The 22,050-nt window shown below is 35.2% G+C and overlaps 1 protein-coding gene across 1 annotated transcript; it reads left to right on the forward strand.

The window, feature by feature from the left end:
- The first annotated feature begins 1,210 nt into the window (after positions 1-1,210).
- LOC105345254 (Krueppel-like factor 6) lies at positions 1,211-21,601 on the forward strand. Its single transcript, XM_011453356.4, has 3 exons — positions 1,211-1,502; positions 16,266-16,989; positions 17,853-21,601. Exons 1-3 carry the CDS (start codon positions 1,401-1,403, stop codon positions 18,038-18,040), a joined length of 1,014 nt encoding a protein of 337 aa, XP_011451658.1. The 5' UTR covers positions 1,211-1,400; the 3' UTR covers positions 18,041-21,601.
- Positions 21,602-22,050: the final 449 nt, after the last annotated feature.

The following is a 22,050-nucleotide window of genomic DNA, read 5'->3' on the forward strand; positions in this document are numbered from 1 at the left end:
TTCAAAGTCTGAAAATGACGACAGAATTTACAGTGATGAATAACATGTGCGTTCAATAAAATACGTGAAATTTGATCCATAGGTATAACTTTATTTAGATTATTGATTTGTTTTGTTTTCTTTTGCGTTGTTTGTTTTTTGTGGGGTTTTTTTTTTTTTGGTTTATTTGGGTTTGTTTTTTACATTCTTAAATGTTTAGTCTGGATATTGTCATAATAACTAACTTTATTCAGTAAACAAGTGAGAGTTTACTTCATAACTCAAATCGACTCCTATTTGATTAGCTACTCCGAATTTACATGAGATGTACAATGTGAGATTCATTACAAAACTCTGTAGTCGAAATAGGTGATTGTTATTATATTTCACAGAAAGGAAGTGTCTTGATACAAGATATTTTCATCGACATCTTTATTTTCTTCTATATATATATTTTTTTTAAATATACATTTTTTTCATAGAGAACTTAATTTTGAAAAAAAATGTTCTCAATGAAAAAATCTGGCCTGATTTTGAAAAGAGGTAGATTGATTTAGATTTTATAATCAACCATTCTTGGATTTAAGCACATTCTGTTTAAAAATACACTCTTTTTATACATGTAGTTGCAGTTCATAATAATCAAGAATATAGAATACCATTTTCTTATTTTCTAAATTGTGCGTAATATGAATGCATCGATACATTGTAGGTGGTTATAGTATTCGTTTAAATTTAATTCATGGCTTCATAACATTCTTCCAATTAGCTGTTTCTAAACTAAGAGGGGGTATTTGAAGTTGATAAGCATGATTGTGTATTTATTTTTATAAACTGTTCGTGATATATCATGAATGTCAAAATAAATAAAAAGCATGTGATTTTCTGAGTCACCCACTACTTTTTTGCGGGTAGAAAAACACTAGGAATATGTCGTAATACCCATTTATTTATTTCTTGGTTGTTGATATTACACCTCCTGCTACCTTCTGACTCAACGCTCAATACACAAACTGACTCCATAGCAGACGACCGAGGCCTTCTTATAGCTTCCAAATATAGCCAAGATTTGCATACAAATATTTTCCTTAAATGGAATATCTCTAACCAATTGAAGTTTAGTTTACTCCGCTCAACTAGGATTTCATTGGACAATATTTCAGTTGGACATTCCTTTTCCATGTAAACTGAAATACGATTGGATAATGAAAAATTCCTTCTTTACAACAAACACATTCAAGCGTGTACGAGATCTTGTCTGAGGTGAACGAGATTTAAAGGGGCCAAAACATGATTCACACATGTTTAACTAGTCACATCTACTTAAACTGATGTTTTGACTTGAGTGCATGTTTTGACCAGGTGTGAGAAGATTCCTTGATTGCAGACGCCGACTAAAAGAAATTCCCATTCAGTCCGCAATGGACGTGCTACCGAGCGGGAATATTTTCCGTGAATTACAAGTTGTTCACGATACAGGCTATTTTTCTGCTCAACCATCTCTTGAGGACAGATGGCAACAGGTATGTGTACAAACTACTGCATTCTAATCAGTGATGGTTTTTTCTCGCAAAGCTATATTCAATCTCAATCGTTATAATTCACTCGCAGTATACACGAGAGACGCCAACCCCCTCGTGAGCCTCTGCACCATAGTTTGACATTTGTAATCGGACGTGAAACCGATTGAACAGAGGAAATTCAATCGTCACTGGCACTCAAACACTATGATTATTGCATTAAGGCAATTATAAATTGTCGTATACAAGATCTAAAAAGTATTATCATTAAAATTGGAATTTTTTATCGACACAATGCGGAAATTAAATGTTGCATTACAAAGCTGATTTGAATGCTACACTTACTCCATCAGTATATGAATCACCACAAGAGGCAGACTCATACATGTATAAGCCGTTTCTTTAATCAAGATGTGTAACTGGCTATTTCCTCTATAATGTGATAAAGTTTTATCAATAATATATCAAGCAGTGCATTATCACTGATTGAGTTGCTGACCTACATATACAAAACTATGACCTGTTTTAAAAACCATTCCCAACATTCACTAAAGTATAGCTATTCCATGAACAGATTGTATAAATGCCAACAGGATACACATGGTAAAAAAAAAGGGGGCATGTGTGGAAGAAATAGAAGTGTGTGTGATGTATCTGACCCAAGGTTTCTATGCCATGTGCATAAATTCATAAATAGCGCATTGATCACAGTCTGGCATTATCAGACTGCTTTTCAGGAAACTGTTAGGTCATTTTTGATAGTCTGCCTGCAGCTGTGAATATTAAATATGATGATATTGGTGCAGACATGAGACATTCACTCTTTATGAGTCATTTTTGCTGTGCTTGATAGTACATGTATACTACTCTGGCAAATTTTTTCCCATTCACATGGAGGACGTCAATTATCAGCTGTCAAAATCGAATGTCGGGCACAGCAAGTTTCTTGAAATGTGTCAGCTAGTCTCCGGGGGCTAGCTGAATAAGTGTAGAAGAGTCAGGCCAAAAAAAAATAATAAAATACAAATGCAATTTTAATACTTTTCTTCCTTGTATAGCTTATATTTCATTGAAATGTTAAAGGAAAGTAAATATCGAGGTACATGAAGGTAATGGGAAAAAATGAAATTTAAAAGTGACCCTAGTCGAGGCAAAGACCAATATTTGTACAAAGCCAATTTGAATGCAAACATTTCAGATATTCTAGTGATTGTCATGTCTTTGTGTTTAAAGATTGGGATATTTAAAAGGAGACAACATAAGAAACGAATTTGCACAGAATAATGCGCAAGTAATTATACATGATGTTTTCAGTGGTATCCAGTTTCTGTTTAAATAGTGCAATGGTTTATTCATGAAATGTACCACTGCCTATCAAATATCCAAATATTCTGGTCATGTTTTAATATATATCAGAACAGTCGACAGCATGTTTTAACAACTTTATTGTTAGATCTGGGATTGTGTGTGAGAGAGATAGAGAAAGGTGTGCGATTTGGTATTAATTTTTTTGTGACGTTTGCCCTATGGCCACAGCATTGGATGTGCTCTGTCAATGAACAATGCGTTATTATTGATATATCATGATTTTTCCAGCCCCCATGATCAATTTTTCCTGTAACACATGGGAAAAATACATTTATGTATGTGTGTATGAAAAGGTCACACAAATCAAGTATTGTATCATCTCCTGGGTTTCTTCTGTTAGCTTTGCCTGGTGCAGACACGTGAGAAAAATATCACAGTTATCTTTAATAAAAAGAGGAAATTCTTTGCCCCGTTATGTAATGTCCAGGTGCTCATCAAATTCAGAAGAAGTACAGGATGACAAGGAAATTAATATTCCAGTCATCAGATGCATATGCATACATCTGCATATTTTAACTCTTTACCCCCTTAATGCAACCTTTTGACGATGGAATGGAATTTTTAGTTTTCACCTGAAAAAGCTAGTAAAGTCTATAAAAAAACCCACTATTGATAATGTACATTGTGTTTGCATCAGTACTTCTCAATACTTATCATGTATACAGGAAATTTACTGTACATAAATAGTCCATGAATAAGTTTAGTTTTCAATTCTTTCAAGGGAAGGTACATATTAAATTATGTATATAAAAGTGTGTATAATTGTATATGCCCATTCTGATATTGATGTACAGTTGATGAACAGCCACATGGTGTAATACAATCTCTGGTTGATGACACATAACAGATGATTTTATTGCTTGATTTAATACTGTGGAGATGTATATCACAAAAAGATTTAAAAATCTGCTGTATAGACTAATTCATGCATGCACTGTATTACATATACATGTACATGTATGCGTTGTTAAAAGCAAGAGGAAGAAACAAACAATTTTTTGAGGACTGCGGATGAAGTGTTTCACACAGAGCAAATATGAATAAAATACTACAATGGGATTTAGACAACAAACAGATGGGCAAAATGCCTGCATTTTCACTCATCTATTGCACTGAACCATTGAATGCATCAACCAGATTGGATTACACTTTGTTTTTAGTCAACATTTTGAAAGATCTGTGTTACGTAATTTTTAGAAAAGTGTACACCTACATGGCTTGAACTGAAATTTGTTATATCTGCTGATTATTTTTGCCATCTTATATTATTTTTTTTTTCAAATTTCTTCCTTTTCTCTCTTTCTCTGTCTGTCTTTGATTTTCTCTATTCGTCTCGCATGTTTTTTCACTTATGCAAATAACACATTTTTCCATTCGATTCCAAGTTACTATGGTAATAGTCTACTAGTATTCATGGAGAGACTAACTGAAATTCCCCAACTCAGCAGCTATAGAACAAGACCATGATCAATAAAGTTCATATATCCAATAAGGCAATTATAAGCCTTTTCATATTTCATTGAACAATCCTCATCTAGCAGTTTCCATTTCACCAAAGACGAATTGTCAAATAATTGAAGTACCGGTATATGTACACCACTGATCTAACAGTACCGGGCATTTATGGGGGAATTTGAAGTTTTTATTGTAGTGATTTTGTCTCTTCCTCAAATATCATGTAGACCCCAGAACACATCTTTCAAATTGCAAGTTTTTTTTTCAAGTCTGAATAAAAACCGGATCCATTCCCAGGGAAGAGATGCAATAAGGGAGCCTAAAGATGCCGAGTTAAGTTACATAGATAATGCATGAGACATGGATGTTATTATTCTCCCAGACGACATTTTTCTATTGATGTAGTGCCTGGGAATTTTTGAGCATGAATGAAAGAGGTCAACATATTTTTAAATGCTGATAGTCAAACACTAGCAAGCCTTTCATATATTCATATTAAGCTATTGAAATCTTTCAGTTCTGGCATTAAAAGTTGGCAATGTCTCGAAGAAAAGGCATTCTTCGCACAGGAGGGAACTCGATATAATGTTCGCAGTCTTAACACGATATGATATGTACGCAATAGTAAGCGGCCCAGATACTTGAAATTGTTGCGTGAATAGGCAGACTGCACTCTTTTTTTCTTTTACGATGCTACTTTAAAACACTGATTCTATTCATGAATTTAGGGGTGACATTCTTGTTTTGTTAAAGAAATACAGGAGAGTCTCTCCATATACCTGTGCTCTACTCGGACAGGGGTACCCCATTCCAGTGAATTTCTTCCGACAAGGGCAATGTTTATCTGATGCATTTGTAAAAGCCCTTCATCTGTGTTTGTCACACTCTAACAAGGAAGAGATACGTACAATTATCAAGTTTTTATCATGTAGATCAGTTTCCGTTTTGATAAGAGGAATGATATTTCTCTCTGGTATTTTTTTCAATTTCTAAACATAAGTACTTTGTAACTCGGTACTAAAGGTTAAAGACTGTACCCTTAGCCCTGTCTGTGGGGGAATTTTTACTATTGATTTATAGCTTCATCTCAGCAAATACTGCAGTAAATTCACCTGAGAGTTTCGGCTTCTTGCTGGTTGTTATGAATTTCTTGATTGTTCCGAATCTCGGATTCTTTATTTTCTGATTTTACGTCACAATACCTATGTACTTTTCTTCATATTGAAAGGTTCACTAGAAGAACCCTCCAGTATTCCATTAAAGTCTGCTTGCACCCATTCTTAGTTGGCTATAACCATTGAGATGGAGAAAGTTGTATTGATCTGTTAAAACCATTTAATATGCTAAGCCTTCTGTTATCTTTTGCATTGCAAAGCCTGGAATGGTAGAACACACACACAAAAAATCATGCAACTGGCTGGGGTAGTGTATTTTATATTATGTCTACAATTTTACCTGCATAGGTACCATTTTCTGTCAAGGATTTTTCATTAAACAGACAAAAGTAATCTATTAAGGGTGATATATAGCTAGCTAAGTAAGAGGACTATATGGCCAGTATATGAAAAAATAGTTATGGTGTTCATGCACACAACCAAGTCAATTAGGTTCAAAAGAACAAATATCGTAAGTATATGCACTTTATTTTTATTTTTTCATCAAGGAAGATATATTCATTGAGTGTAATTACTTCTGGCATGTTTTTATCAAATAAGTCGGCAAGAGAAGGAAGTTCTTAAAAAACCAAAACAAGAAAGAAGTAGATCCCTGTTGAAGCTTTAAGCGTTTTTTCCCCTCTAATGAAAATGGACACGCCAAATAAGAAGATTGTAATAACATGAACAATTTCAAATTTTCATTGGTGAAACATAAGTGGAACATACATATGTCTCAATATAGTGAGCATTGAAGGATTGGTAGTGAAGACCTGGGCATATAAAGCATAAAACAGGAGAAAACTCAGATTAATTGATCAAAACTAAGGGTGCAGGGGGGGTAGAATGCTAAACTATTGCTCTCATGCATTTTGCAGCTCGAATACAGGCTTTGCTATTGGGTATAGTTGCTCAGATTTTGGCTACATGCATGAAGCCTTACTGTCCATATCTGCATGGGTGGATTTCACATAATTCAGAGGAGCATGGTTGGATTTCTTCTTTGGAGGTCAAAATTTTGTTTTTATTCCAAAAGGTCAAACATTCCTTTGACAGCTAGAACTCTTTATTTTGATATCTGTAGTGACACACATGTACATTGTACCTTTTTTTTTTTTCTACATTCATAGTATTGATACCCTATCATTTCTGAAACCTTAAGAAGGATTACTGTAAGAAGTTGCAAGGAGTTCCGTAGAGTTTAAATGGCAAATGAAGGCATTTTGGAGGATTTTTTTTTTGGTTTGAATATGGACTTAACTGGTAATAAAGGTTGTATTTTTCACTTGTGCCGTAAGGAAGGGTCCACTTAATACTGTAAATGACCCTTTTAGAGTGGTCAATCATTTGTTCAAAATCTGGGGTGGAGTCGAATATTTGACAGATAATCTCTTATTTATCAGCGGGGGCCAATAGTTATATAACTTTTTCTAAAGTTCTAGATCATAAGTATGTTTATCAAGTGGGTGAATGGCTAAATCTGAAGTGTCCAAAAAAGGCGCTGAAAGTTTATTGCCAAGAAAGGTTATCGCAAGTTGCCAGAAATGTAGACACCTGCTTGCAGCAAGGTGAAAAAGCTCTGCAAGTTCTTTTTGACATTGGCCTATAGGAGCATAGGCGGGAAAATATGTCCTGATTAACTCAGCCTAATTAATAGCATACCTTCATTTAATTAATTAAAAAGTACAGCTATGATTCACTGAAATGGTATTTTCTGTTAAAAAAAAAAAAAGAAGAAGAGAAAGAATCACACAAAGTTATGCCACATTATGATTGATTCAGTGTTCTAAGAATTAGCAATGCAAATTGGTGCGCATTTGCATATTAAATGAAAATGATTTTGTTTCTTCTCTTCTTCAGTGAGGAATGTCTAAGTACCTTGGCCTTGTGGGTTGTTTTTTTTTTTTCCTTTATTTAAATTTTGTTTTGCAGTTTCATTAGTAGAATTTAAAGCTTAGAAGGACCACAAAATTGCTTGACTTGGCAGAGTCTCTCACCTTAAGATGTTTTATTTATCGGCTCGTTTTATTTGACGGCTTTCCCACAGGTGAAGCGAGACTCTTACTTTGAAATGTCTCATTCACCTTCTATAGAGGTCTGTATACCTGAGTGCCCTCTGTAGACAAGGCTCCATGTAGATACAATCTGGACCCTTCTGAAAGATCTATAAAAGACGGAGATAAATTTCTCTTTTTTTCTTCCAGAGATAATATTTTGCTTCGTTTAAATAAGCATAAAACTTATCGATTGAAGTTTTTGTATAGGAAGACTTTATGACTTCTTTAATAGTAAAGCGAGAGTCTAAATCGGCTTAAAGAAATATCAGGTTTAGGGTGAATTTATGTAACACATGTAATGCTTTTTAGAAAAGAAATAAATAGCAGAAAGTCCTGGTTGTAGATGCATTTAGATTGAATGGTCTATTTATTCTCTATCTAATATTGCACAATTATTTTTTTTATCTTCCTGTTGAGTTGTTAATACATGAAAACAATATGGCACATTTTGTCATCTGAACAAATGTTTCTTACAATTTCCTATATGGTTTTCCTGTTTTATCAAAGACGATCAGATGGTGCAAAAGATTGTGCATATTTCATACAAAATGTAGATATATACATGTAGAAAATTATGTTATTGTCTTGCAAACAGCCCCCTCTCCCTACTTCTAAAACCTCTTTTCCTGTAGTAGATGAGGATTTGGTATATTATGTTATCACCCTACTATAAGGAAGCTGACCCCCCAAATCAGGTAGTGAATTAAAGACCAAGTCCTGAATGAGGATGTCCACTAGGAATTAACAAAAGGATGAGTGTGAGCGTCACAAGGATTGTTACAGTGAGTGCATGCGTTGGTATCAATTATATCCTGTTGTGCACACTTACACATCCTTGTTCAATCTCCAATACAAAAGAGAAAGGCTGCATTGACACCCCCCTCCACCCCCTTAGATCTGTAACCCCTCGAGATATGAACCTGTTCTGCTGTAGATGAGAGATCCTGTGTTGTAGTAACTCAGATCTGGCATGATTTCATTGCTCCTGAATGGGGTAGGATGTAATACCAGTAAATGTAGATTTAAGATTATATGAGTGAGGATGACTATACTCTTTGCACTGCGAGATCAAAGCACTTAAAATATGAAAAAAGCAGATGCTGCTAAATATTGTAGTTGTCTAGTGAAAGATACAAAGGCTGTGTTGGGGATATCCTTCATATAACCCCAGCCTCCCTTCCACTCCCCCCTCCCCCAGAGGGATTGGATGCTGGGAGAAATATGAAATAGCTATGTGCTATAGATTAGTATCGTGTCTATTAGAACTCGGATCAGCTTGCTTTATGCTTCTTAACATCAAATATTAAAAGCAGTAGGGTAAGGAAGTGTGTTAGTCTAATACAAGCTGGCTGGGAGAATAGATGGTCTATATTATTTAGGTCAAAAATTTAAGATATCTGACTTATGTGAACAAGAAGGCATGCAGTGCTGTTGTATTATAGACAGTAGGGGAAGGCAGTTTGCATAATGGCCAGTGGCAGTGGCATGATTTCTGTGGAAGGTCAACCTGGGAATTATTCTAGAGTGCCTGGTGCTAAGTTGGGGGCCAGTGTGGTTTTATTACTAGGGTAGATTGAATTGTGATTGATTTATATGTCCGCTGTCTAATCTGTTTTACGTCGTCTTTATGGACCTGGGTAAATAAAATTATTTACATGCAAATTAAATTTCGAGGCAGATTAAGTGCTTGCCTCGGTATCTTACCGGTGAGGCTTTGGAATTTTTGGCAACTGTTTTGGTTTATCTGTGGTTTTCGGTGGTGACACTCGCATGCCTTGATGGTTGAACCATTTTGTTTCATTAACTAATGCAGCAGTAATTTGGACACACAGCCAAATGATCAGCATAGAAATCATTAGAGTGCATTTTCTCTATTATCATCAATCATAGTGGTTTGGGGATTTTTAATAGCTCTTTCATCCTGCTGGTTTTCCCTAAAATTTCTATGCTTTGTGCTCAATGTATATAAAGCATACAAGTGCTAATGAGCTCAATAAATCATGCATTCTGGTTTGAAAACTCACATGCACAAAAATTCACATTATTTATGTGTGTGGAAAGTTGCGTCTGCTTTATTAGTTGACTCTGAGTGGATTTGTCAATGCGGAGACCAGGAAACATCTATTGCGATGAGTTGTAGGTCAGCTGAGGACAATATTCATGACCAGCTGTCACCAGATTCGTAGTCAGTCACCTAAGGCAAGAGGGTTGCATGTTCAACAGAAGAGTCCTGTGCAATATTTACAACAGAAGTCCCTATAATAATCTTCTCTTTGATATTTTCCTGCTAATTCTGCGAGGAGCAAGCTTTTTTAAATGATTGCCAAAAGACTCCAAAGACTCAAAAGTGGCTCAGAAATTTAATCGTTTGTGGGTTTGTAGGTCTATGTTTTGTGTGACAAGAAGGAGTGGGGTCTGCCCATTGAAAGACACTGTAAGTAATCGGCCGCAGATAACGTTCCTGTGAGAAACATAATAGGCTGTTGACAAGACCGTGGACACCAGATCCGACATAATTGACAATGATGACATTGTCAACTCTTTCACAACCTTTGTCCTCTCCGGGGTAGACTGAATACATATGGTATAAAGGTACCCATTTGCCGGAAATATTCAAACAGAACATGTTCATTAGTGTTGAAATAGGATACCACTGTCTTATTGCACAGAATGAGCTATTATTGACATTCAGCTGTGATAATACGCAAATCTAGCTCTGATGAACTCCTCACTACCACCAGTTTACTGTAATTAAGTCTTAATAAACAGCAACTAGTAATGATAAATACAGATGATAATTCATATAGATAACACATATATTAAAGAATATGAGAAAGATAATAAATGATTTATGCCAAGGAAAAAGACTAAATTTGGTTTTAAAAAAAATATTTTTTCTCTCTCCGGTCCAAAACCCAGTTGGTATTTTTTGAAAATTGTATAGAGAATAAAGGGTTTATGGTCGGTTATTGTAAACATAAAAGAGGAAATTTTCCATCTTATTTGCAAATTGCAATTTGAATTCCTACATTTCTTAAGGCCTTTTAAAGGTTTAGAAAGCTTTAAGCAGTAGATTTTATGAAGTTATGTCAATCAGAAGTGAAAAGAAAAGAGCCTTTCAATGGAACTCATGATGAACTCGAGTGAGACAAGTAGCTTTAATCCAGGTTTGTAAAGAGTTTTTGCATAAAAGAGTAGAATGCACATTCCTTTGACAGCTAGGGTATTGGAGTGGCTCAGGTAGACACGATTTATTGTTGGTGTTTGTTCACAGTTTGAGTTCTGGAAAGGTGCAGAAAAAAACCCCACTGTCTTGCCATATATACACACCTTGAATATTGCAAGATATTGAAGATAATAAACATTTTAAAAAAAAATTGTGGTTGATCATTGGCCATCATCTGAAAGCATTATATTATGCAACATGCATTCAAAACATGCAATTCCTGTGGTGTTATTACCGGTAATTGCTAAGGCTTGAGGTGTATTATTATTTTTTTTCCATTGTGTTTAATGTGTTTTTGTGACTGTGCAATCATGAAAAGAACCATCATGCCCAATTTGAAAGAAAAATAAAGACTTAGATGATAGATGACCAATTTTTCCAGTCATCCTGTGGATTTTCAAATACCTGAAGAATTGAATTACTGTAGTGAGATAGGTCTATGTTTTCTCTGGGTGTATTTATTTTTCTTTGGAACAATGAAAGCTTCATGGTTGGAAAGAGAGCAAGATCTGATATTATGAGAAAAAATACAAAAACTGTGAAATGACCCAATGATTAGATCAATTCAGCCGACCGTCAGGTAATTTTCACCCCACCCGGTCAGGTTCCTAACTAATCATGTCATCTTGGCAACGGAGCTGTCAAAATCAGTCCAGGAATCCATTAAAATTGTAATGAGAATGAGAGAGCGGGCTGACCCTTTTATCAGGTATCAATACGGAAAGCCAACTTTCAATACAGAAGAATGGAAGACATTCCTTTAGATAGCCCAAAGACCAGTAAAGGTTTTGATAGGTTTGATGGAAGGGGTGAAAATGAAACGGATTTCACTCGCCTGGAAGTAACTTGGCTGTTCAATAGTGTTTATCATGTTTATATTTGAAATTAAGTAGCCCTCAATTAGGCACCTATAAGTAGCAGTGCTTTTATTGATAGCCATCTCCCATATACTTGGTGGTGACTTGAGGTCAGCATGCTTGCTTACCAGTAATTACTGACCGCAGCTGTGTGGATTGCATGTGTGTAGTGGGGGGAGCGCCCAGTGACCTTGAGACATAGACTGCTGGCCAATTTGCCAAAAAAATTTGCAGCTCTTATCATTTCAAATTTATATCCTCCCTTTTTGTAGCATTAGCATCTTTCCATCTGAAATTTTACCATTAGTCATAACAAGATTCTTGGAGCTTAGCAAGGGATAAAAAACACAACAGAATGACTTAGGTGTATAGATAAAAATAAATTGGCAATGAAGTTGAAAAAAAAGAAATAAAAAACAATAATTAGGAATTAGCATCATTTAAATGTTTATTGCATGTATGACACTGTGTAGGTAGAACAGGAATATATTTTCATTGTGTCATCGTCATTACTCCAGTTAAAGTGCTCAGTAATATAAGTTAGCTTATTAAAGTGTTTCTTTTGCATGACAGAATTGAGTGAGAGATATATTAAAATAAGTCATGCTGTTTTAAATTTAGGAAATTTCGGGAATGAGAAATGCATATGATAACATTTATGAATTTGCACCATTGAAAACACGAGGGAAAAACATGAAAAAATCCATGAATATTTCAGAGCACTATGAGTTTGTAAGACAGCCAGATGGCTAGCTAACATTTGATTGTATGTTGTTAAACTATTGCAATTTTGATGAAACTTTATGAATACTGATATGAGCACCATTATGAGGTTCACCTTGTGTGTGAGAAGTTTTTGAAAGTTGAATAGATTGTTCATGTTTTATTTATATAATGTATTGCCTTGTTAAGAGGGACAGAGAAATTTGAAGTTTGCATAAACTATCGCTACCTGAGACGAACGTGTCAGATGTGTGAATCGGTAAATTGCTTTTTTATCGCATATTTTCAAATCTTCTTGTAGCACGGCTCACTTCTCACAAGATTATCAAAAGGGTATTTAATACAAAAATTCTTTCATTCATAAGAGCTTTAAATTTCTCACACTGTGATTGACGAGCTTGAAATGTGCCGAGCTATTGGATTTGAGGAAAAATCAGGACACATGTCAAGTTAATCAATGTTTTCTTTCTCCTTTCTAATAATTTGCAACAATATTTGGACAAATATTCGTGTTTATCAAGGCAAGGAATCAACTGCCATAATTTTATCAATTTTATTCATTCCAATCAAAGATAATAAAGGTATTTGTGAACACCTGTATTAGGGGAAAAGGGGGTTCTGACAGGTGAATCTAGGTCAAGTTTACTTGTGCAACAGTGACAAAATCATTACCCATGAAAAATGGGGAACAATTAAAGTAGATCAGTCCGGAGTTCTAGCCGGGGATGCCGGCCTGGCTGCTCCTTTTAGTGGGGAATGTTCCTTTTGTTGTAGATGGAGCCTCTAGGCTTGAGAAAACAGCTGTTATATAATTTTAATAACCAGATAAGATGGGATGATATTATATAGAGATAAACAATTACAGCATTGTTGTCAAAGACTGTCCCCGCTCTTCACATCTTAAGGAATGCTATTGTGGTTAAGATTATTCTGCTTCAGCTGGGGTGATTCATGTTTGAAAAAATAAAAACAACTCTTGAGAAAGATTACTATCTCAATTCCAACCCTTTTTTTTCTGAAGAGAAGAGAAAGTTATCGATTATATATATTTATCCCAACCAGGTTTTTGTAGAAAAAACGTCACATGCAGAGTTGAAAAACGATGTTTTCAATCTTGCAGAACTGAATAGAATTGTACATTGTCTATTGAATATATATATACAGGCTATCCTCTCCATGCTGTTTGTTCACTGACTTATTGAAAACTTGTCAGATTATTCAGCAGCTTTTGAAAACATGTAATAATTGACCGAAAGATGATAAGGTACATTGTACCAGAAATAAAGATTACGTACAACTTTTTTCAAAGAAAATTAATGTCTAACAGCTCAACTACTATGATGCACATGGTATGTGGATACTTAGATTTGAAGGATTGGCCATTATAAAACCAATTTTTTTACCATCTCTAAAAGGTTGACTGATTTCATAAACAGGGTTTTTGCAAATTAGGTAAATGTAAATTACATAGATCTAGCGAGGATCTTCCATCATTCAGTTCCCTGACTCACCTGAGAAAAAAATTTCAGCAATTTTGTTTATGAGAAACTCGCCTAAGTTACCTGAATACCTGAGGAAACATTTCAATACCTTTATTGATTCCAGATTTGGGATTCATTTTTTGTTCTGTCAGACCAGAAGTATTTCAGAGCTGTCGTTTTCCTTTTATTTCCAGCAGCAATTAGTAGTCTGGGCTTGGGATGTTTGATTTCTTGATAAATGGCGAGGTTACATTATCTGTTGCCACAGGAAATTAAAAAGTATTAACTTTTACTACCAGCAATATTTACCCTCTCTTTTTTTATATTTCTTTTATGATGATAGATAGCAGAATGAGAATTAGTTAGTGCAGCTATATAGTTTATAACAGAAATCGAATAAAATGTTAAGGATCAACAGGGAATGAAAAACTTGTTGTACGGTAGAATAGGAAAATGCATCATTGTCATCTGGGAGATGTTAGAAAGGGGTCATATAAGAAGTTGTTTTTTTTGGTGCAAATCATCAAGATTTTTTAACTCTATGGATAGATTTATTAATGCTCTGCGATTTATATTCAGACCCATGGTAAGACTATTTTGCAGCCACAAAGTAACTGTTGTCAAAATTCAAGCCACTAGACTGAAAATTTAATTTTGGTCCTCGAGTACTTGGAATTCTGTAGTTTCCTCTGTAATTAGGTACACAGCTGTAAGAGCCAGAGTTTTTTTGTGCACAAACTCTTGTATCATGCACTCAAGACAAAACTGTAACTGTAAGCTGGTGTATTAATGAGCAAAACAAGTCCCTTGGAAGCGGCGGAATTCTTTCATGTTGTCATTGATAATACTGTTGGCACTTGCTCACAGTTGCATGCTTTTTGAACTTGGTGACTGAATCATAATTGCACATTGCATTGCAACTGGGTAATTAGGCAACAGAAGCGGGCAGATTTAATTGTGCTCTGTGATTTTACGTTAGACGCTATAGTTTAGTTTTTTTTTTCTAGGACATTCCTTGCATAGCATCACTAAACAAAAACATGAACCCCATAACAAAGTACCAGTAGGATGACACAACTGAAGAAGAGAGGGTTAAAGATAATTCACTGTCAGATACCAACCAGCTCATGTTATACCTTGACATATAATATATTTTCTGGCCTAGAAAGAAAATACTGAGAACAAGACGGAGGGGGAAATGCCGACCGTGGCTGAACTGTTTTACTATAAATATCTAATGTCTACTCAAGCAAAGCTGATGGCAGTGCCAGTTGGCAGCTTGCTACAAGAGTTCTAAGAGAGCCCCCTCTTGTACAAGTTTCTGGAATGTGCTGATCCCAGTTCAAGTGTTAAAAAGATTACATACTGTATGGCTGGAGTTAGTCTTTTGAGGTGTTATTGTTTTGATAATGAAGAAATACCTCACAGCTGGTGGTATTAGTTTTTGTTTCGTTTCTTTTAAATACACAAGTTCTTGATTTTCAAATTGGCATTTTGACATTCTTTTTTTTTTTTTCATTGTGAAAAGGTTTATATTTCTGTCAGGTAATTTTAACTGTAAGGAAAGGAAGGGGGCAGTAAAAAGTATTGTAAGCTTCCTCAACATAAAATGACTGTCTTGTTTACAATAAAAAGGAGGAAAAGGGAAAGGGCAAAAACTGCTTGTTCATCATAAAATGTGAGCTAGTTTACGTTACAAACAGGAGAGAGAGAGAGAGAGAGAGAGAGAGAGAGAGAGAGAGAGAGAGAGAGAGAGAGTTGTTTACTCTTCAAGCTATTAAATGAAAATGGGGGAAAAATCATGAAGGGAAAGAACTTTTAAAAAGGAATTCTTCCTCAATGTCACAATAAATGTCACATAGTTTACCCATGCACACTTCAGTTACTCGATTCGACCTTGAATGAGAAATCTTGGTGATTAGTGGGATGTTGCTCAACCATGCCTGGAGGGTATACACAGAACATACCAATTGTCATGGGGGTCTGGACGTCCTATTGACTGCTCTCAACATTTGCATGTCAATTCTTGATTTACGAGTGTTTGCTGTATGGATTTTCATAGACACAATGTTGAGATAAAGGCTGAAAAATTACACTTGATACAGTGTGTGCTCTTCCTGACAGAAAAAACATTCAACAGAAGTTGAAGCAACTACACTGTCTTAGTATGGAGGTCGAGCCTTGTACTCTGTATAAATCAAATCAGAAGCACTTGATACAACTGTTTGTCTAAACAACCGCGTCAAAACCTAACAAAACATCCAGCCTAAAATTGCAATTGAACGCTGTTTGCTTAATGAAAAGGTGGTTTAATTCTATTTGCTCTTGTATACACTCGCATGATAAACTCCCTTTTTTTCTCACTTTTCCTCGTATGATGAAGTAAAGTAAAAAATAAAATAAAATATAAAATAAAAAAGATTTTTGCCTCTTTTGTATTTCCAGAATTGTCTAGAAATGGAGAGGTACCTGAAGAGCGAGCCAAAGCTGACATCATTCAAGAAATTGAATCCCGAGGCAGTGGACATGGACCGCTGCTGGGAAAACGGGCAGGGATCCATGGGTAGACTGTCTCCAGAGGCCATCAAGGAGGAGCCTGAGGACTTCGATGACAGCATCATCCCTGAACATTGCGATGAGTTCTACGAGGATGAGGAGGAAGATGACGAAGAAGATGGAGATGAAACAGAAAACGAGACGGAAGCCGAGGAAAGACTAGAGCAGCTAGCATACTTGGACCTCAATGATAGGACATCATGTGATACACTTAGTTTAAATAGTTTTAATTCACAGTCCTCAGGTGTCTCATGGGATAGCAACAACAGCGATCCCCCACTATCACCCATCATGCCTAAATCAAATGACCCATTTGCACTAAGACTGGTAGCACAGCCAGGCCGTACCACGACGGTGGCTGTCCGAGTGCCCTCTGCCGATCTCATGCGAAGGCAGCCCTATTCTTATGTGTCCACTTCTCAGAATGGGCGCATGCGCCCATACACCGCCCAGCCCATTCAGCAGCGACCCCCAGTGCCTATGAATGGACAGAAAATCCGAACGGATGTGAGTCCGGACATGCGGAGACGGAATCACAAGTGCCCCTACAATGGTTGTAAAAAAGTGTACACAAAGAGTTCTCATCTCAAAGCTCATCTTCGAACGCACACAGGTAACTTCAAAATTTCATGAAAATTCAACAGACATCTAAATTTTATTCAGTCTTCAAATATTTGAGAAGCATTGATGTCTAATGAACATATTTCACTTGCTGATACGAAAGGCCTTTGGTCTGTGGTTGTTTATAGTAACATGTGCAAGGTACTGCAAAGTTTGAACAGCCTTGTACATCTTCACAATCATGGCTGCAGTTTTTAAGCAAACAATGTAAGGTTGACATTTATAAATCAATAAAACACATCAATTACATGTAAAATTAATGTATATTAAAGCTCAATATATATGGCTTTAACAAGGTTATTTCTTGATATTTCAACCCCCTGACAATTAGGATGACTAAGGTAATGGTGATATGTATCAAAAATGCATCTTGTTCATGTCATCTTGATGAGAAAAACCAATTTACTTCAAAATTGAAAGAGTGAAAAAAGAGAGCTCAAAACAGAAGCAGTATCATAATTTCACTGACATTTATTAAAGAAAAAAAAACAATTTGAAACTCATTTCATGAAGAAAATATAATGAAGTGTCCTTTATCTGAGTCAACTTAGTTACGAAAGGTGTCAACCAGTTTCAGAGATTTGTAAATAATACAGCTATGCTTCAGATTTTTATACTAGTATATCAAGAAGTCAATCCAATTTTGCAGTCAATACTTTACTCTGGGCTGTTAAACTAATTGATGACTAAATGCTATGATTATACTGTATCATTGGTTGATCAAGCTTGTTGCTTTACGAGTTAGGCCCTGATTAAGTCAATTCTCCTAACGAAAGATACTGCAGAACTGCGTACCAAACCCGAAGCATTAATCTCGCAACCGATATTGATGTTTTTGTTTTGTCTATTGTCTAGGAGAGAAGCCATACAAGTGCTCATGGGAAGGATGTGAGTGGCGATTCGCTAGATCTGACGAACTGACTAGGCACTATCGCAAACACACGGGAGCCAAGCCATTCCGGTGTAAAGTGTGCGAACGCTGTTTCTCCCGCTCTGACCATCTTGCGCTTCACATGAAAAGACACCAAACAGCAGACTTATAGCCACAGTGGTTTTAGCAGTTAACAAATTAATTCACACCAAAAAAAACCTGATTCCAATTTATATATTGTGATGTCTTGTGTAACATTGCTCATTCATGTGTTGGACATCCTTTTCTGTTTTTCGTACCTGTATTTTGGTTTTTTTTATTTTCCTTCTTGTTCTATTATTTGTGTGCGACTCTATATTGCAAATTATTTTCAGGGTACCTTTATGTTTAAGTGCTAAATTATAGGTGATGTTAATTTTTATTTTATCATTTCTCATCTGAAGCTTGTTGATATATATTTATACATATATATGGTTTTCCGAGTGCTCTTTGTTTAAATTTCTAGATTCTAAGTAATGTATTAAATTTCTATTTATCTCCATGCAAGTAGTACCTAGGTAAGTTATTTTCAAGAATTTTTGTGGAATTATTTTTTTTCTTAATTAAGGAAAGTTTTGAGTAATTTTCAGCAAATAATTCTACCTATTTTATTTTATTCTGGCTGGGTTAGTTTTATAATCAGTATGGAAATTTTTCAATTTAGTATCATATAAAAGAAGCATTTAGCATATTGATAACAAATAAAGGGGCTTGTGTTTATGCCTTAGAAATTAATTTGCAAGGCCAGGCAAATGAAAAATGTGATGAATCGCCTCGAAAATAAATAGGAATTTGAAAAATTGTTAGGGTATTAGACCCAAAGATCTTTGTCTGCATCAATGTAGAAAATTGGATTTTTTTCCTTTTCTTTTTATTGTATGGTATATGTAGCATCACCATTTGAATTTGCCTGGTCCATCTGTCTTCTTCCATAAAAGTCCCAATTTGAGTCCCCCTGGTCGTGACTATGACTACGCAGTTCATTCTTGTCATGGCGTCATTCTTGTTCATCTCTCGGTGGTACTTGTATATTCTGTTTTGTCAATTTGAAGGTCAGTAATGTCTATCGGACATCTATCCTCACCCCCACCCCAAACCCCCCCCCCCCCCCCCATCCCCACCTTTTTGATGTGGGACATTTTAGAAGATTGGTCCCTTTCCTATTTTTGTCTGTGGGTAGCAGGTTTTCCCCCACCCCCCCCCCCAACCCCCATTTTGTCCCTCTTAGCAAATGTTTGTAGCCCAGTGTGTTAAACATAACTTGTGCTATTCATGTATTTGTGTATCATTTCATATTTGCTGAAGAAAAATTAACCTGGTTTTTTTTTCACATCATTGTGGTGGAATTTTTGTTCAAACTGTAGACATGGTTTTCATCTATACCAATGTATACAACTATATTGATAGCTTTTCTGTGTTACACTGACGGGGGTAAATCATATATATTGAAGGATATTGCAAATTATTATTTTTTATTGAAAGTCTCGCTGATTTTTTTTTTAGACCTAGTCTAATATTTTGTATTCATGTATTCCTAGTTTCATGTGTGTGAATTTCACGTATGAATTTTTCTCCTCATATGCCTTCGTTGTATATCTCAGAAAGCTTCTGAATCAGTTCTGTGTGTTTTTTTCTTCTGTCACTAAATGTATGTCTTTGCTCCTATGATTTTGGACTTCATTTCGTATAAATTGGGTATCAAAAAAACCATGCATGGAGAAAGTCTTGTGTAGACTGGGGAGCATACCAATCATTATGTCAACCAATCATGTTAAATTTGTTGTTTTTTTGCCTGTTGTTAAGCTGGCATTTTTTTCTGTGATATTTTTTCCACGGTATATATTTGATGTATATTATACACACACCTTGCCTTAAATGTTGGTGATACCTTTGTCATGTCCAGGTTACATGATGTCTGTGCAAAAAATTCATGCAGATCAAGCCAAGACTTACCATTTCTGCAATGGTTTGGTTAACAAAGCTTAGTTTTCAATCAAGTCTTTAACATTGGAGTTCTTAGTGGCATGCTACACATAACTGTTAAGTTTCTAATCTTTCTGAATTTTTGTTCCCTCAATTTCAATATTTATTTTTTTTTGCCAGATTGAACCACCATTCTGTTTGCTGTTTAGTTTTGAAATTCTTTTATACTAATGTACACGTAGGTGATTAATTAAAGTGTACAAAGTACAGTACTGTGTGTACACTCCTCCAATCCAAGCACCAAATGTTTAACACAGTTTTCAGCTGAGAGAGAGAGAGAGAGAGAGAGAGAGAGAGAGATGAATCTCCATTGCATCAAGATCTGAATTTTTATTACTTGTTGAGCAAATTTTTTCTGCAAGCCCTGTGACATTTTTCCCCCATGACCAAATTTGCTGCTTTATATTGGCAAGTTGCTAGTTGTTATTTCAATTTTGAAAATTTTCCAACTGTAATATTAAGAAGGAAAACAATACCAGTACCATAAGTCCTGAAAACAAATAAAGTACATGCTTAATTTCGGTCAGAAGAATTGTTATTTCCAATGATTTCATTTTGCCGAAGAAATGGAAGTTTTTCGCCATTGGAAGTGACTTTTCAGTACTGACTTTGAAGATTGATATCCAATATGTCAAGGTTTCTGCCCTAATCTTTGGTATATCAGAAAACTAATGAAAAATATTGGTACCATTTTTTCACTCAACTTTTGTCTTTTCTAATAAGAACAATTTTGTTTGTGGTGCCAGCGATTTTCCTCATGAAGATAAAAAAAAATTTTTTTTGAATATCTGTTTTGATAATGAAACAAACTTTGAAACTTGACAATTTTTCTTTTTCATGTTCTCCAGATGTTACACTTTATTCATATTAAAACATGAAAATGCTTGCCTAGCTATGTAGCTCACCTGATCAGAAGTTAGAGTTAGACGCTGAATCCTTTGTCTTGTTTTGTTGCATCATGACTCGAAAACATGCAGTTTCAGGCTTTAGTGGGTGTTGTGCAATTGGTCATGCAAAACGTTTAAACTGTGATTATATCTGGTTTTGTTAAGATTTTCTCTTTTTTTTCTGTTGAGGATAGTGCTATTGAAATCGAATCTTTTTTTTCTTCAAAAATTTTGATCCATTTCGTCACATCAAGGAAATTCAGATATATTAATTGATGATTCAAAAGGACATGATTAAAATGATATTTTTAAAATTACTTTTCATGTTGCAGTTCAGTTTGTGGTTAATTAAGTGCAATATGGATGTCAATGAACAAAGATTCTCATTATTTTAATATCCTTATTCTGATACTTACTTTTAATTATCAACCTATTTATGACTTTTGGTACTTTTAAGGGTCCAAAGTTATGTATCAAGTAAGATGTTCATAAACATTTTTTTTAGAAGATTATACAATAATTATACCTTTTTTTCTATTTTCTTGCATGTGATCATTTGTTTACCTAATATATGCAAATTAAGAAGTCGGTACATTTGTACTTAGCTGGGAGGGTGGATTTGGCAAGTCTTAGTTATTCAGAAAGGACTGATCATCATCCAGATTTTTTTTTACTAAATGTGACGGATTGACTAGATTGTATTCCTCTTTAATAGTTTATTCATATACATGATTTAAGAAAAAAGAACAGTTTTTTGTACCTCTGTGTAATGTATACAAATGTTGTACATAACCACAAACATAATATATATATATTTACAAAGATTGTGTGTTTTTGTGTTTTCTTTGATTACATTGCAGTGTTTATAATGATGTTGGTTATAAAAGTATTGTGCTTTATCAAGGCATCTTGATATCTAAAGTCTTCTGTATAAAAGTAGGATCTGAAGCCTTATTTAATGACGCCCATATTTGGCGATGTGCCATATGACGTCACAAGATTAAGAGGGGTATGCCACTAATAGACTTTAGTTCCCTCCTCGCAACAGAAGGGTGTCTGTTCAATAAATAGTCTGTGGGGTGATTACTGAGTATTGATAAAGGTGACACCAGTCGGTTTATCCCTTTTCTATTATACTGCGTGAAACCTGCGATCACACCCGTTGCCCAGATCAAAAGTTGCTGAGCAAGCTCATTGTAAACACGTTGTCTGTGCAATCTCCCTTTAACATCGTGAATATTTACAAATTGCTTGCTTGCTAAGAACTAGCTGA

This window comes from Magallana gigas, chromosome 2, assembly GCF_963853765.1.
Source record: "Magallana gigas chromosome 2, xbMagGiga1.1, whole genome shotgun sequence".
NCBI classification, from domain to species: domain Eukaryota; kingdom Metazoa; phylum Mollusca; class Bivalvia; order Ostreida; family Ostreidae; genus Magallana; species Magallana gigas.